We start from the raw sequence: 17,950 nt of genomic DNA on the forward strand, positions 1-17,950 counted from the left end.
CACAGCGCCAGGGGACCAGGTTCGATCCCTGCCTCGGGCGACTGACTGTGTGGAGTTTGTACATTCGCCCCGTGTCTGCGTGGGTTTCCTCCGGGTGCTCCGGTTTACCCCCACAATCCAAAGATGTGCAGGTTAGGGTGGGTTGGTCGTGCTAAATGGCCCGTAGTGATTAGTGCATTAGTCAGGGGTAAGTATGGGGTGGGGGAATAGGTCTGGGCGGGTTGCTCTTCGGAGGGTCGGTGTGGACTTGTTGGGCCGAAGGGCTAGTTTCCATATTGTAGGGAATCTAATCTAAAGAAAACATGCGCAGGCTGGGCGGGTTAGCTGTGGGGAAATGCAGGAATAGGGGGTGCAGTGGATCTGGGTGGGATGCTCTTCAAAGGGTGAGGGCAGACTCGATGGGCTGAATGGCCTGCTTCCACACTGGGTTCCAAAGAGCTGTGGAAATTGCTAGTCCAGAGTGTGGTGGATGCTGGGACATTGAGTAAATGTAAGGAAGAGATATAGGCAGATTTTTAATTGGTGAAGGGTTATGGGGAGTGGGCAGAAAGTGGGGTTGAGGCTGAGATGAGAACAGCCATGATTGTATTAAATGGCGGAGCGGGCTTGGGATGGGCTGAATGGCCCACTACTACTCCCAGTTCTTGTGATCAGCTCAGTGCTGCCACTTAGCAGGCCTACAAATGGAATTCCTGACAAATCAAGATCATCAAAGTGGTTGTAGAGCCAACCTCATGTATCCATTTGCAATTATCCCCCAGCCCCCAGCATGGGACAATGTGGGGAGGCAGCGAGAGAGGGGTGGGGGGGAATGGAGTAGGTGCTCTCTATTTTGCACTTGCGACCCAATCAAATCAAACAAGGAGAGACAAGAGACGTAGGAGCAGGGAAACTGAAAGAGTGAGTTAGCGTCCCCTGGGTCACTCTGCAGATCACTGGCAAGAGAGAGTGTGGGGACATATACAGTGGGCTGAATGGCCTCCTCCAATGCTGTCCTGACAGTGACCTCTGGAAAGCCAAGGGAGAGCTGGAGGACACGATGGTGAACGGGAAGGTGGAGAAGCTCAGGCTCTTACTGTGTGGGGTCTGCTCCTGGGGGTCCTGAGTGTCCTGGAAGATGACAGGTTTCAGTGCTTGCCGGATAGCTGCTTCCCAGGCCTTGGCCTCCTCCACCCAGGAGACGCTGCCCGTATCTCCGGATCCCGAAGGTGCGTGCGAGGCAGGATTCTCGCCCACAAAGTACACCACGTTGCCTGTCCGGATCTCGAAGCAGTGAGGGATGGTCGCAGAGTTCTCAGCAGGTTCCACCCCCAGGATCTCCGAGAGAGGGATCTCCTGGACAGGCAGAGAGGACGGCGGGAAGGGGGGGGGGGGGGGAGGGGGGGGGGGGGGGGGGAGGGGGGGGGGGAAAACAGTAGAAAACAGATCAGACACGTCTGGACTCTAACCCCTACTTTTTGAAACCGACAGAGTAAAGCTTCCTCTACTCTCTGAAACCGACACTGTAAAGCTTCCTCTACTCTCTGAAACCGACACTGTAAAGCTTCCTCTACTTTCTGAAACCAACAGTGTTAAGCTTCCTCTACTCTCTGAAACCAACGTAAGTAAAGCTCTCTCTATTCTCTGAAACCGAGTAAAGCTCCCTCTACTCTCTGAAACCGACAGTGAGGTGCCCTCCACACTATCCCCATCCAACATCCAACATCCCAGGACACACACAGCCCAGATTAGAGATGGTAAAGCTCCCTCTCCTAATCCCTACAAATGGCTCAGCTCTAACCCCCGAGCGCCAGCCACTCCTGCATCAATGTGATTGACTTCCTTCCCCTGCCCCAGTACCACCATCCCTTTGACAACTTGGGGCTGAGTCAGCCTCTGGGATCATGTGCATGGTGGACAAATTTCCTGAAGGCTGGATTTTGTCCAAGTAACAGGGGAAAACGAAATTTCAGAGTCAGAACGGTGCGTGACCTGGATGGCGAATTCGCAAATGTGCTCAGACCTTGCACCCAGCGCTCTCTGGGGGTTTGGAACTTACTTTCACAAGGAGCCTCACTGAGTTGCTGTAGTGTCCTGTGAAATCAGTGGTGGGGGGGGGGGGGGGGGGGGGGGGGGGGGGGGGGGGGTGGTCAATGACCAGGTTAGCATTAACTGCCCATCCCTAATATCTCTTCAATAGACTGGTGGGATGTGGGCATCACTAGCTGGGTCAACATTTATCCCCATCCCTAGTTGCCCCTGGAGAAGGTAGTGGGAGCGGCCTTCTTGCAGTCTACCTGCTGTGGGTTGACCCACAATGCCCTTATGGAGGGAATTAGAGTCATAGAGATGTACAGCACGGAAACAGACACTTTGGTCCAACCCGTCCATGCCGACCAGATATCCCAACCCAATCTAGTCCCACCTGCCAGCACCCAGCCCATATCCCTCCAAACCCTTCCTATTCATATACCCATCCAGATGCCTCGTAAATGTTGCAATTGTACCAGCCTCCACCACTTCCTCTGGCAGCTCATTCCATACACGTACCACCCGCTGCGTGAAAAAGTTGCCCCACTGAAGGAAAGACAGTATATTTCCAAGTCAGGATGGAGTGGGGGGCATCTTGTTCCACGTTCCCATGTATCTGCTCCCCTTGTCCTTCTAGATGGAATTGGTTGTAGTTTTGGATAATGCAGCCTTGGTGAATTTCAAATAAAACAATCATCCAGATTCCACCCCTCCAGTAAACCTCGCTTAAACCCCTCCAGGCTTCAGAGGCGTCAAGATGTTGCATCTCGACGGGAGTACTTGGCCTATAATGTCGTTCACACACAAAGGCCTTACCTTGTAATACTTATTTCCGGTGTCATTGTGAAACAGGGTGATGCACTTGCAGTCCAGTCTCCAGTAATGCCTCTTCCGCTGCAAGAAGGCAGGAGAGAAGGCAACTGTAGGTCACTGAGCAATAGCTGCTTGGACAAGACACAACAGACAGAACGACCCATCAAACTCAAACTCAACAGGAGAAAATGGAGAGGATCCATTGGAGGTCTGCTCAATGCGGATCGGTTCCAATGGGAAGGGGGTGGATCCTTCCATCCAGCAGGGAGTGGATTCACTGCAATTATACCCATTGAGAAAAGGATGGGCCCCTGGGAAGGGAGTGGGTCCACTTGACTCTGACTTGGAGAAGAAAAGCTGCAGGTCGGCCGGAATGCCATCAAAGGTGTGGAGGATCCACGAAACCTCTATCCAATGGATCCACTGGAAATCTGTCAAATCGTAAAGGGGTGGATACACTGGAATGCCATCCAAGGCACAGAGGATGATCCACTGGAATTCTGTCCAATGGAAACAGAATTGATCCACTGGAATATCATCCAAGGAAACGACAGAAAATATCCAACGGAAAATGGGTGGATCCATTCTGTCAAGTAGGAAATGGGGTGGGCCCACTGGAATTTTTATCCCAGGAATGGAGGATCCACCAATTTTTTATCCAATGGAAAAGGAATGGATCCACTGGAATGCCATCCAAAGAATGGGGGATCCACTGGAATCCCATCCAACAGAAAATGGGTGGATTCACTGGAATGCCACCCAAGGAAAGGGAAATCCACTGGAATTTCTATCCAAAGGGAAAGGTATTGATCTACTGGAATACCATCTTAGGGATGGAGGATCCACCAAAATTCCATCCAATGGAAAAGGAACAGATCCACTGGAATGCCATGCAAGAGAAAGGGAAATCACTGGGAAGTATTCCAATGAAATGCCATCTAAGGGTAGGTGGACCCTCTGGCATTCTGTCTGACAGGAAAGGGCCGGGTCCATTGGAAGGTCATCCATGGGAAGGGGTGGGGCCATTGGAATTCTCCCCAATGGGGAGGCAGTGAATCCACAGGAATCATTTCCAATTGGAGCCAAGGGCTGGGTCCAATGTAATTGCATTGACTGGCACCTGAACGAGGAGGGGCAGAGGGAGCCAGCGTCATGGAAAACCCAGTGGGGAGCCCACAGAGACACTCACCCCCCACCCCCAGCTCCAATTGGAAATGATTCCAGTGGATTCACTGCCTCCCCATTGGGGAGAATTCCAATGACCCCACCCCTTGGATGACATTCCAATGGACCTGGCCCTGATGCCCCAGTCCACAGGTAATGGGAGGGACTGGAAATGCCAATGGCAGGAAGGGGGGGCATACGCAAGGGAAGCGAGGTGAAACCCCCCACCCCCCCATAAAAACCAAAGGTGCGGGGGGGAGGGGGGGGGAAAGCGGGTCGCGATATGACTGAGACTAGGTTCCTTTTACCAGCGCATCCCTGTTACTGTAGTGAACCACCCAACCCTCTTTCAGGGTGGTGCTGGATTTCCGCTTGGTCTGCTTGACAGACTGTACCACACGCATCAGGGGGATGTTGCTGGCCATGGGATCACTGGAAGAGAAGACATGGAGGTGAGAGATTCCCCATTCCTGTCACCTCCCAAACAAAACGAGAAAGAATCGATGTACTCGTTTTAAAGCAACCAATTCTGCAAAAAAAAAAGGGGGGGAGGGTAGTGATCCATTCAGAGTAGCCCGATCACTGTAGTGAGGGCCATCTGCTCAAGTGGCTGGCTTGCTAGGCCATTTGAGACGCTGGTGAGCAGTCAGTTACCCAGTGTGGGACTGGAGTCACATGTAGGGCTGACGGCAACCCAGCTGGGGTTTTGAAACAGCTCCCATGGCCTTTATCCCACGGCAACATTCAGAGGTGACCGGATTTACTGAATCCAAATTTCCCATCGCCTCCCCCCACCAAACACACACACACATACACACAGTCACAGACACACACACACACAGACACACACTCACATACTCACTCACAGACACACACTCCGTTACTAGGCCATGACTACCCTCCTTCACTCACTGAGTAGACCCTCGCTTCTGAATTCCAGAGGTTTTGGGAGGGTTGGGGAAGGGGAGCTAAAGTCCCACTTTAGGGTGAGAATACAAAAATCGAGACTGGCTCTGAAGGATGCCACACTGTTGGAGGTGCCATCTTTGGATGGAGACATTACATTGAGGGTTGATGAAGGGCTCCTGCCTGAAATGTCGATTCTCCTGCTCCTCGGATGCTGCCTGACCTGCTGTGCTTTTCCAGCACCACTCTAATCTTGGCTCTAACTTCCAGCATCTGCAGTCCCCACATTACACAGAGGCCCTACCTGACCGTCTGTGTGGATTTTCGCACTGTTTTGGTGTGTATTGTGCTATTGTCACTAACTATTCTTCGAACGTTTGCGTCACAGGTAGACAGGGACGTGGAAGAAGGCGTTTAGCACGCTTGCCTTCACAGCATTGGAGTTGAGACGTGAGGTTGTACTGGATGTTGGGGAGGCCACTTTTGAAGGACTGTGCGCTGTTCCAGTTGCCCAGCGATAGGAAGGATATTATTAAGTTGGAGAGAGTTCAGAAAAGATTTACCAGGATGCTACTGGGGACTAGAGGGTTTGAGTTATAGGGAGAGGCTGGATAGGCCTGGATTTCTTTCACAGGAGCATAGGAAGTTGAGGGGTGACCATATAGAGGTTTATAAAATCAAGAGGGGCACATGAATAGCAAAGATCTAGGGTAGGGGAGACCAAACCTCGAGGGCATAGGCTTAATGTGAGAGGAGAAAGGTATCTGAGGGACAATGGTTTCGCACAGAGGGTGGCTCATATGTGGAATGATCTGCCAGAGGGAAGTGATAGATTCAGGTACAGTTACAACATTTAAAAGACATTTGGATAGGGACATGGATAGGAAAGGTTTAGAGGATTATGGGCCAAATGCAGGCAAGTGGGACTAGTTCAGTTTGGAAAACTTTATCAGTATGGATGAGCTAGACTAAAGGGGCCTGTTTCCAGCTGTATGACTCTCATCCAAGTAATCCACAGACCCACATCCTATTCCAAGGACCAGGTCAGATGGTGGAATTTGAATTGAGTGGAAAAAAAAAACACTAGAATTAAAAGTCTAATGATGACCGTGAAACTGCTGCTGGATCTTGTAAAGACCCATCTGGTTCGTTCATGTCTTTCAGGAGAAGAATCTGTTGTCCTTGCCTGGTGCGGCCTACATGTGACTCTAGACCCACAGCAACATGGCCGACTCTTAATTGCCCTGTGAAACAGCCCAGAGAGCCCGTGCATCCAGGGACAAATAAGGATTAACAATAATGGTTGGCCCAGTCAGTGTCACATCGTGCGAGCCAATTGAATAAAACTATTCCAACAATGGGGCTACTTCTCACGTCCAAACCAATACTGTTTGACCGAACCAACATCACACAAAAAAAAACTTCACCAGTGATCAGCCGCATGTTGCTGTGTGGGATCTTGCTCTGCACCTCCCAGCTGTGGCTAAACTTGAAAACCGGCACTACAGCGTTCTGGGATACCAATGGTCCTCCAAAGGCGCCACAGCAACACAACCCTCTCCCGTCTGAAGCACATCGACCAATTTACCTCATCATTCTGTTGGGGCTGTCGTCATCGCCGGGGTAACCGTTCTCCGAGCGGTGGCTGGGGGTGGTCGGTGATTCGTCAAAGTCGTCCATGGTCAGGGTTTTGTCCCCGTCGCCGTCGTCTGTAACATCCTCCATGTTTACGTCAACATCAATGCCAGGGCTCATCACATCTGAAAGGGACTGGAGATTCAAAACTTCCGCCCGAGTCCGAATCAGGACCTCACAAAGCAGAAAATTCCTCAACAGTTCCAAAAAAATTAGCCACTTCAATCTGAATGGACCAGGATTCTCATTCAGGAGAAAGACCAACAGGCCATGGTGCCTGGAGGTGCTGTGGACAACAAAGACGTTTACCTCAAGAGTACAATGGGACCTTGAGCAGTTGGACTGAGGAGTGGCAAATGCAGTTGAATTTAGATAAATGTGAGCCGCATTTTGGAAAGGTAAATCAGTGTGGGACTTATAAGTTTCATGATAAGGTCCTGGGGAGTGTTGCTGAACAAAGACACCTTGGAGTGCAGGTTCATAGCTCCTTGAACGTGGAGTCGCAGTTAGATGGGATAGTGAAGGTGGCGTTTGGTATGCTTTCCTTTATTGGTCAGTGCATTGAGTATAGGATTCTAGATCAGTGGTGCTGGAAGAGCACAGCAATTCAGGCAGCATCCGAGGACAGGCAAAACTGAATTGCTGTGCTCTTCCAGCACCACTGATCCAGAATCTGGTTTCCAGCATCTGCAGTCATTGTTTTTACCGCATTGAGTATAGGAGTTGGGAGGTCATGTTGCGACTGTACAGGACATTGGTGAGGCCACGTTTGGAATACTGTGTTCAATTCTCTGCTGTAGGAAAGATATTGTTAAACTTGAAAGGGTTCAGAAAAGATTTGCAAGGCTATTTCCAGGGTTGGAGGATTTGAGCTACAGGGAGAGGCTGAATAGACTGAAGCTGTTTTCCCTGGAGCATCGGAGACTGAGGGGTGACGGGCGAGAAGGGAAAGATTTAAAAGGGACCTAAGGGGCAACCTTTTCACGCAGAGGGTGGTGCATGTATGGAATGAGCTGCCAGAGGAAGTGGTGGAGGCTGGTACAATTACAGCATTTAAAAGGCATCTGGATGGATACATGAATAGGAAAGATTTAGAGGGATATGGGCCAATTGCTTGTAAATGGGACTAGATTAGAGTATCTGGTCAGCAGATATCTAATCTAGTCCTGCCCTGATTTGCCTTTCCAAAATGCAGCACCTCACATTTATCTAAATTAAACTCCATCTGCCACTCCTCAATCCACTGGCCCATCTGATCAAGATCCCATTGTAATCTGAGGTAACCTTCTTCGCTGTCCACTACGCCTCCACTTTTGGTGTCATCTGCAAATTTACTAATTATACCTCTTACGTTCACATCCAAATCATTTATATGACAAAAAGCAATGAACCCAATAACGCACCGTATGGCATTCCACCAGCCACAGGCCTCCAGTCTGAAAAGCAACCCTCTACCACCACCACCACCACCCTCTGTCTTCTGCCTTTGAGTCAGTTCTGTATCCAAATGGCTAGTCCTCCCTGTATTCCACAAGATCTAACCTTGCTCACCAGTCTACCACGAGGAACCTCATCAAACGCCTTACTAAAGTCTAAATTGATCACATCCACCACCTTGCCCTCATCAATCCTCTTCGTTACTTCTTCAAATAACTCAATCAAGTTCATGAGACGTGATTTCCCACACACAAAGCCAGTCAAACAGAAAGCATGGAGTACAGTCACTTCTCACCCCCGTTGACGATTGATTCGCCTAAGCAGTCATTGGGCACTTTCTCGGAGCATCGTTTGTGGCAGTTGAACTTGCAGTCTGTGGGTTGGGGAGAAAACACAACAAACGGAAGGTCAGACCACAACTCCCTAACGGAGAGGCCGCGCAGTAAATCCTCGGTACCCGCCAGTTCACGATTCGTGAATTCGCCAATCTGTGGCAAAAAAAAAACTTGGCAAAATTCACCACTTGCGGGCAAAACTCTCATATCTGCGATTTTTAACCTATTTTCAAATGAGCTCCGCACTCGCGAATTTCACCACTCGTAGAGGTTCTCAGAAACAGAACCCTCACGCACATGGACTGTATTTCATTTTGTTAAAATGGAGAGGCAACAGCCTAGTGATGGAGTCACACAGCACAGAAACAGACCCTTCGGTCCAACCAGGCCATGCCGACCCATAATCCCAAACTAAACTGTCGCTGGACTGGTAATCCAGATAATAGTCTGGGGACTCTGGGTTTGAATCCTGCCACATCAAATGATGGAATTTGAATTTAGTTTAAAAAAAAAATCTGGAATTTGAAACATAGGAACATAAGAACCAGGAGCAGGAGTAGGCCCTCTGGCCCCTCAAGCCTGTCCCACCATTCAATAAGACTATAGAACATAGAACATAGAACAATACAGCACAGAACAGGCCCTTCGGCCCACGATGTTGTGCCGAACATTTGCCCGAGCTTAAGCACCCATCCATGTACCTATCCAATTGCCGCTTAAAGGTCACCAACCCCTTATCCTTCGCCGTTCCAATGAGAAAAGGCCTAGCACTCTCAACCTATCCTCGTACGACCTATTCTCCATTCCCGGCAACATCCTGGTAAATCTTCTCTGCACCCTCTCCAAAGCTTCCATATCTTTCCTAAAGTGAGGCGACCAGAACTGCACACAGTACTCCAAATGTGTCCTGTACAGTTGCAACATCACTTCACGACTCTTGATTTCAATCCCTCTGCTAATGAACGCTAATACACCATAGGCCTTCTTACAAGCTCTATCCACCTGAGTGGCAACTTTCAAAGATCTATGAACATAGACGCCAAGATCCCTCTGTTCCTCCACCTCACTAAGAACCTTACCATTAACCCTGTATTCCACATTCTTATTTGTCTTTCCAAAATGGACAACCTCAAACTTGGCAGGGTTGAACTCCATCTGCCACTCCTCAGCCCAGCTCTGCATCATATCTAAGTCTCTTTACAACCGACAACAGCCCTCCTCACTATCCACAACTCCACCAATCTTCATATCATCTGCAAATTTGACTATGACTGATCTTTATCATGGGCTCAGCTCACCATAACCTTTAATCCCTTTACTGTTCAAAGATCTACCTCTGTCTTAAAATCATTCAACAAGGAAGCCTCAACAGCTTCACTGGGCAGGGAATTCCACAGATTCACAACCCTCTGGGGGGAAGAAATTCCTCCTCAGCTCAGTCCAAAATCTGCTCTCCCCTTATTTTGAGGCTATGCCCTGTAGTTCTAGTTTCATCCCCGAGTGGAAGCAGCCTTTTTATTTTTGAGGTTATGTGCAATGGTTCTAATTTCACCTTATCTATTCCTTACTCTTCAAAAATCTATCTAATGATGACCATGAATCCATTGTTGATTCTTGTAAAACCCATCTGGGTCATTAATGCCCTTTAGGGAAGGAAACTGCTATCCTTACCTGGTCTGGGCCTACACATGACTCCAGACCCACAGCAATGTGGTTGACTCTTAACTGGGCAATGGGCAATAAATACAGCAGGTCAGGCAGCATCCGAGGAGCAGGAAAATTGATGTTTCAGGCCTGAAACGTCGATTTTCCCTGTTCCTTTGAGACTGCCTGACCTGCTGTGCTTTTCCAGCACCACTCTAATCTTAACTCTAATCTCCAGCATCTGCAGTACCCACTTTCACCTAATGGGCAATAAATGCTGGCCTAGTAGTGACCCCTCATCCTGTGAGTGAATAAAAATGAACTTGAACTCTTCATCAAAACTCTGCACCTTTTGGATGGTTGACGTAACAAAACATTGGGTCTTTTTTGTGGTGGTCACACTCTCTCTCTCTCTCTCTCTCCTCTTCCATCACCAATAACCTCTCCTCCCTCTCTCTCACCTCCAGCACCTCTCCTGAGTATCTCTTCCCCCTCCTGCGGTCTTTCCTCAGGTATACATTGGACAACGTTCGAATTGCAAACCCTAACACATCACAGAGTGACCAAGATCCCCAGCTGCCAAATGCGCACTGACCTTTGCACTGTAGCCCCTGACGGAACAGCCCCTTCAGCAATTTCTTGCAGGACTGGCAGACGGTGGGCCGGGTGTAGGAGTGCACAGCGAACGTGTGTGGAACCTTGACCTTTGACAGGAAGATTTTGTCCAGCTCAATCGGCCGTCCCGTGTAGATGCCCAGGTTCAGACGCTTTTCCTTCAGAGACACTGTTTCCACCAAGCTCTTCTGTACTTGAAGAAAGCCAGGGCCAGAGGGAGATGGACAGAGAAAGATTGGGAAGAGAAAATGTTTTAAAAGGTCAGACATTAAAGATCCAAAATTTCAAGCCTCCAAAATTTAAGAGAAGCAACAACTTTGTGGTATTATCGCTGGATGCAGAGGACCAGGTAAGGTTTGGGGACCTGGGTTCAAATCCCGCCACAGCAGATGATACAATTTCAATTCGATAAAAACCCGGAATTAAGTCTCTCATGATGACCATGAATCCATTGTCGATTTTTGGAAAAACCCATCTGGTTCACTGATGTCCTTTAGGGAAGGAAACTGTCATCCTTACCTGGTCTTAACTCTTAACCCCGTCTGGGTAATTAGGGGTGGGCAATAAATGCTGGCCTCGCCAGCAATGCCCTTATCCCGTGAATGAAAAAGGCAATTTAGTGAAGGATGTTTTTTCCCAAACCCCTGGCAAATATGCAGCTCGAGCAAACACCAAAAAAACACCAGGTAGACATTCGACCCACCTTGGTTTGTGTAAACTGGCTGATACTGACCATGCAATACTCCAAAATGCACCAAATCATTAGAACACACTTTGGGACATCACAGTTGTTCATTAAGGTACCAAACAACGACTCTCATCCAATAATTTGCCAATACCCTCACAAGCAGCACTTAAAGAGAGAGGAAACCAACTGTTCAGACATCCTTATGGGATCCTGCTGTGTATAAAACAGCTGTATTTTCTAATATAACATCAGTCTTCAAAGCATCTGTCTTCAAAGCAATGTTTGGGGTAGCTTAGCACTGTTGCCTCACAGAGCGAGGGACCCGGATTCGATCCCACCCTTGGGGGGCTGTCTTGTGGAGTTTGCACATTCTCCCTGCGTTTGCATGGATTTCCTCTGGATGCTCCGGTTTCCTCCCATAGTCCAAAGATGTGCAAGTTAGGGTTGATTGGCCGTGCTATGTTGCTCCATTGTGTCCAGGGATGTGCAGACTAGGTGAGCTAGCCATGGGAAACGCAGTGTTGTAGGGTATGGGGCTGGGGCTATGCAAGACAGCCTTTGGAGGGTTGATACAGACTCAATGGGCCGAATGGCCTCTTTCCATGCTGTAGGGATTCCATGAATTATCTAAAAATGTTAAGTACGGTTAAAGGACATCATTTCCAAATCTGCCATGAGGTCCTCCTTTGGGGCCAAGTTCAAGTTATGCTCAATGTCTGATCAGAGGGTCATTAATCTTTGTGATTCTCCAGAGCAGTGGAGGTAGACGGAGAGTGCATACATTCACAGCCGAGTTAGATAGATGTTTACCCAACAAGGGAATCGACATTTACAGGGGAAAGGGATGGAAAGTGGAGATGAAGGCACAATCAAATCAGCCAGGATTGTTGCCGGGAATGGAGGGTTTGAGTTTTAAGGACAGACGAGGACTCTTTCTCTCCCAGAGCATAGGAGGTGGAGGGGTGACCTTATAGAGGCTTATAAAATCATGAGGGACATGGTTAAGATGAGTAGCCAAGGTCTTTACCCCAGATTATGGGAATCCAAAACTAGTGGGCAAAGGTTTAAGGTGAGACGGGAAACTTTTTCACCCAGAGGGTGGTACGTGTATGGAATGAGCTGCCAGAGGAAGTGGTGGAGGCTGGTACAATTACAACATTTATAAGGCATCTGGGTGGGTATATGAATAGGAAGGGATTAGAGGGATATGGGCCAAGCGCTGGCAAGTGGGACTAGATTAACTTTGGTTATCGAGTCAGCATGGACGAGTTGGGCTGAAGGGCCTGTGACTGTGCTGTGTGACTGTATCAAAATGCACTGCATTGGGGTTTTCCCAGGATTAAAACAAAACACAATAGGGATTGGAGAACAAGCTTTTAAACAGGATCAGGGTCGATAAGATGGAGTTAATAACTCAGCAGTTTACCACCTGGGTGTCACTCGGTGAAGTGAGGAGGAGCTCAGCGACTGACAATCGCGAGCTGATGGATCCTGTCAGCGAGGTGTTGGACAGTCGCCTCTTTCTGGCCCCACTGCAGTTATTCGGGATGCTAAACGCACACCTCTTGTGGTAGTTCAGTCCGCAACCTGTTTCCAAAATAGAACAAAACATGGAGGACATTACACACAGGGTTTTCCCCTCTTCCCCCCCCCCCATCCCAAGTCTACTCCCACCACCTCCAGCCAACCCTGGTACAAAAAGGCCAGAAATAATACTTTGCATTGCTATAGCACCTCCAAATCCAGGTGCTTCACTGGAGCAATTTACGAAGCACAACCTTGGAAGACTCACATCATGAGTTACTAGGTGAATTGTCCAAACGTTTGTTCAACAAGGTGGATTTTAAGAGGCATCTTAAAAGGGCGATGAGATATATAGTGACCGGAATGGGGTCAGTCAAGTGGTCCTCATAGAATCTGAGCTCCCTGACTGGGGTTGTTAATCTGGTCCAATCAGGGAGCCCTGGCTGACAGATAGAAACAGGAGTGTCTTCCTGGTGGTAGAAATTGAATAAAGATTCGTGCACTTTGTGTCTCGCACTGTGTCTCACACCAGCACAAAAAAAAAGAAAAAAAAAAAAAAGAAACAGGAGTGTCAGGGGTTCTGTTCACTCAGAGCTGGCTCTGAGGGAGCAGGATCAGCGTCAAGAAGTCTCCACACGTAAATAAAGGGAGACGGGATACCAGCCTCTATGGAGTTATTGCAATGGCCACGAGACATTCCTGAAGAAATTCACACGCAACTGTTGTCTTTTGAGTTTGATAGGTATTTCTGGCATCATGCTGTTATTTGGGAAGCTTGATTCCTTTGATCCTGCCAAAGACAAGGCCTTGTACAGGGAAGATGTTAGTTTTTTCTCTGCAAATGACACTGGGGGCAAATGAAAAGCAACGAGTTGTTCTCCTGGCAGCTTGTGGACCCACAGCTAGTTCAGTTATTTGGAGTCTAATGTTCCCTGAGGCACCAGATACCAAAACCTTTCAATGAGCTGCCAGAGGATGTGGTGGAGGCTGGTACAATTACAACATTTAAGAGGCATTTGGATGGGTATATGAGTAGGAAGGGTTTGGAGGGATATGGCCTGGGTGCTGGCAGGTGGGACTAGATTGGGTTGGGATATCTGGTCGGCATGGATGGGTTGGACCGAAGGGCCTGTTTCCATGCTGTACATCTCTATGACTCTAAGTGTTGATGGATTTAGTTATGGAATATTATGACCCCAAGCCTCTAATTCTGGGACGCTATTGGTTTTACTCAGTAATTCAAGAACTAGGGGAATCCATATTGGGATTTTTGATGAGCTTAAGGTAACCTGGCAGAGGCATGTGACTTTGGTTTAAGTCTGAATGAGATGCTGAGACGGTTTGGGATGTGGCATTAATGATATAACCATGCAAAAGTGCCTACCAGCTGAAACCCAACTGGACTTGAACCAGGCACTACACCTGGCTTTGTCGTTGGAAAATGCAGTAAGTGGAGCGTATGAGTTGAGGGTATTCCGATGGAAGTGGGCACCCTCGCCAATCTGAGTGAGCTTGGGCGAAGGCAATTGCACAGCCTCATTCAGGACATTATCCTGGACAGAGGGACTCTAGCTCAGCTCACAACTAAACCCCAAAACAAACCCAAACAGTTCAAATTCCCTGCAGGGTGCGGGTGGGCAGCTGCTGCCGGTGTGTGGACTCAAGACAGCAAAAGAGTCCAACTAGACCTCAGCTGAGTAAGAGAGCTCACAGGCTGGAGAGTGCACACCCTGGAAAGCCCACCTACATCTGGTCTGGAACAGTTACATTGCTTAGCAACATCCAAATCTGAACCAATCGAAATAAACCTCTGATGAAATGGTGACCCGGTTCTAATGGAGGACGATACCAGTGCGGCTATATCAGTGATTGCAGAACCAGTCTTTAACAAAATTCGCTCCGGACTCCAACTCTTTAGTTTGCACAAGACCTCGGTCAGACTGAGAGCCTATACCCAGGAACCTTTACAGATTAAAAGGTACAACTTCGGTTCCGGTCTCTTATGAGAAACAGCTGGTTCAGTTCCCACTGATTGTAGTAAAAGGTTTGGGCCCGAGCTCGATGGGGTGAAATTGGTTGAGAAAGATTCACTTTGACTGGCTCAACCTTTTTCGATTAGAGAGTGGCTGCCTGATTGACGTCCTAATTAAATACCGGAAGGTTCTTCAGGAAGGTCTAGGGTCTATCAATGGAGCCAAGGTCAGCTGGCATGTTGACCAGGAAGTAATTCCACGATTCTGCAAGGCCTGCTCAGTGCCACCTGCCTCATGGGCAGAGGTATTTGCAGAAATGCTGTAGCTGTTACAAAACTCTGGTGCGGCCCCACCTGGAGTATTGCATACAGTCCTGGTCACCGCATTATAGAAAGGATGTGGAAGCTTTGGAAAGGATGCAGAGGAGATTTACCAGGATGTTGGCTGGTATGGAGGGAGGGTCTTATGAGGAAAGGCTGAGGGACTTCAGACTGTTTTTGTTGGAGAGAGAAAAGTTGAGAGGTGACTTAATAGAGACATACAAGATAATCAGAGGGTTAGATAGGGTGGACAGTGAGAGCCTTTTTCCTCTGATGGTGATGGCTAGCATGAGGGGACATAGATTTAAATCGAGGGGTAATAGATATAGGACAGGCGTCAGAGGTAGATTCTTTACTCAGAGAGTAATAGGGGTGTGGAACGCACTGCCTGCAACAGTAGTAGACTCGCCAACTTTAAGGGCATTTAAATGGTCATTGGATAAACACATGGATGAGAATGAAATAGTGTAGGCTAGATGGGCTTCAGATTGGTTCCACAGGTTGGCGCAACATTGAGGGCCGAAGGGCTTGTACCGTGCTGGAATGTTCTATGTTCTAAATCAGGAGGCTGGAAAGTGAGGGAATCATCAAAGCCAGCCCAGTTTGTGGAACGGGCAGCGCTGCGGTGTACTGATTGTGAAGCCTAACGGGACAGTTCACCTGTTAAACCAACGGTAAACCATTTCTCACTGCTGGAGAAGTGCGATCTGGTATTGACATGCGATGCCTACCTGCACAGCATCGAGATAATATTAGCTCATAGGTGGCCCAAGGGATAGGAACGCCCAATAGCATTTAGGTCTTTAGGTAACGCAGAGCATAAATATGCCCAGATAGAGAAGGTAGGTTTGGGGGGTCATATTTCGATGTAGGTTTGCTCACTGAGCTGGAAGGTTCATTTCCAGATGTTTCGTCACCCTATTAGGAAACATCTTCAGTGGGCCTCTGGGTGAAGCACTGTTGCTGATTCCTGCTTTCTATTTATATGTTTGTGTTCCTTTGTTTTGGTGATGTCATTTTCGGTGGTGATGTCATTTCCTGCGGTGATGTCATTTCCTGTTCTTTTTCTCAAGGGGTGGCAAATGGGGTCTACGGTCATATTTAGGGTCAGGAAGTTCCACCAATACCTTTACGGATACAAATTTGTAATATTAATGGACCACAAAGTCCTGCTAGGTCTACTTAAAGACTAGGCAAGTGAATGCAGATGCATTGAGCCACCTCCCCCGGCAGATACCCCACCGGTGGGACTGCCACTGGAAGAGTCTGTCACGGTTTTAAATTTCCTGACCACAATTCCAGTCACAGCTGACAATATCAGAGTTTGGACACAGAAAGTTTTGGTCGTGGCAAAACTGAAACAGCTGGGGGTGATGGGGGTGGGGGGTGGGGGGCATGAGAACCAAAGGGTTGTCACAACATGCAGGTTCAAGTGGGATTGATGGGATACCTCCATGGAGAGTTAGCATGGACCCGACGGGCCAAATGGCCTTACTTGAGGGCATAAATGACTCCCTGGCACCAGGAAGGATTCTCCAGCTCTTCAGCAAAATAGTGCCATGGAATACTTTACCCAACAGAGTCTTTAATTAATATCTCAGCCAAAGGAGAGAGTCTCCCAATGGGGCAGCACTCCCGCAGTCCTGACACCGGGAGCATCAGCCCAGATATTGCACATAAGCTTCCGGAGTGGAGCGAAAGGCTTCTGATCTAGTGGCATGGGAAAGGAGTTCACGAGTGGAATGAGCCCTGGCTGTTTTGTGCTTGTTCCACATCCGACTGCACAGATCCCAAGCCTCAGGAATTTGGGAATGTGGGCAGGGATTATACACGGCACTACTGGGACATGGAAGCATTAGGTAAACGCCGGTGCTTTGCAATGTCACACCGAGGCCTTATAGAAAGATCATAGAATTATTAAGACACTGAGGCCTTTCGGCCTGTTGTGTCAGTGCTATACCTCGACCATAGCTACCCAATTCCACCTCTCCCCCCCTCCCCCCAACCTTCTCAGATAATTATCCAATGTTCAGTTGTCCTGAGGCCTCTCTCCTGTTCTTTCCAAGTTTGGAATAAAAAGGGAAGCCAAGAAAAGCCTTTTCCATCTTAAATGATGACAGCACAGGATACGAAACCAGGATGAGGCTGGGAAAAATCACAAAAAGGAAACAAGGTGAATCCTGCAGAAACAAGTTAGGACAGGATCGGGCAAGCTGGGGGTAGGTGCCAGGTAGTGCTGGGAAATGACTGACTCAGTTCATCTCAGAGAAAGTGAGGACTGCTGATGCTGGAGATCAGAGTCGAGAGTGTGGTGCTGGAAAAGCACAGCCGGTCAGGCAGCATCCGAGGAGCAGGCGAATCAACATTCCTGATGAAGGGCTTTTGCCTGAAACGTTGATTCTCCTAAACTTCGGATGCTGCCTGACCTGCTGTGCTTTTCCAGCACCACAATCCCGACTCTAACTCAGTTCATCAATCCGCTGTACAACACTCTGCCAACAGGTGGAGCCCAAGGCTGCATTACAAAACCAAAATGGCCAGTTGAGATTCCAAGAGGGCTATCAGGAACCGGTGCAGGAGAGTGGCCTACATTTATGGATTTGGCAGGGTGCGGGGGTGGGGGAGTGAGAATTCAAATTCTGGGTTCAAGAACAAACTGCTAATCAAATCTTTAATCAGTGGCAAGGTGATGGGGAGGGGTTGTTTTAACAGCAAAGACTTAAAAGAGAGAGTTTTAAAAAAAAATTCACGCATGTGAATGTGGGCATCTCTGGTAGCATTCATTGCCCTCGTTAAGAGCCAATCCCAGTGCTGTGGGTCTGGAGTCACATATAGGCCAAAATAAATTTTCTCCCAAAGAACAGAGAACGTGCCCAAAGAACAGAG

General features: G+C 48.5%; 1 protein-coding gene across 2 annotated transcripts in view; it reads right to left on the reverse strand.

The window, feature by feature from the left end:
- The window catches only part of prkd2 (protein kinase D2), a 102,336-nt gene that overhangs the window by 12,716 nt on the left and 71,670 nt on the right, over positions 1–17,950 (reverse strand). The window contains exons 4-10 of one of the 2 annotated variants that reach the window (XM_043680867.1): positions 12,674–12,834; positions 10,540–10,747; positions 8,261–8,338; positions 6,482–6,653; positions 4,296–4,419; positions 2,827–2,904; positions 1,077–1,335 (exon numbers count right to left, since the gene is read on the reverse strand). In XM_043680867.1, coding sequence (XP_043536802.1) covers positions 1,077–1,335; positions 2,827–2,904; positions 4,296–4,419; positions 6,482–6,653; positions 8,261–8,338; positions 10,540–10,747; positions 12,674–12,834 — 1,080 coding nt within the window. The remainder of the gene's footprint in view (positions 1–1,076; positions 1,336–2,826; positions 2,905–4,295; positions 4,420–6,481; positions 6,654–8,260; positions 8,339–10,539; positions 10,748–12,673; positions 12,835–17,950) is intronic. The other variant, XM_043680868.1, reaches the window with a different exon arrangement.

The sequence above is a fragment of the Chiloscyllium plagiosum genome, chromosome 41 (assembly GCF_004010195.1).
Source record: "Chiloscyllium plagiosum isolate BGI_BamShark_2017 chromosome 41, ASM401019v2, whole genome shotgun sequence".
NCBI classification, from domain to species: Eukaryota; Metazoa; Chordata; class Chondrichthyes; order Orectolobiformes; family Hemiscylliidae; genus Chiloscyllium; species Chiloscyllium plagiosum.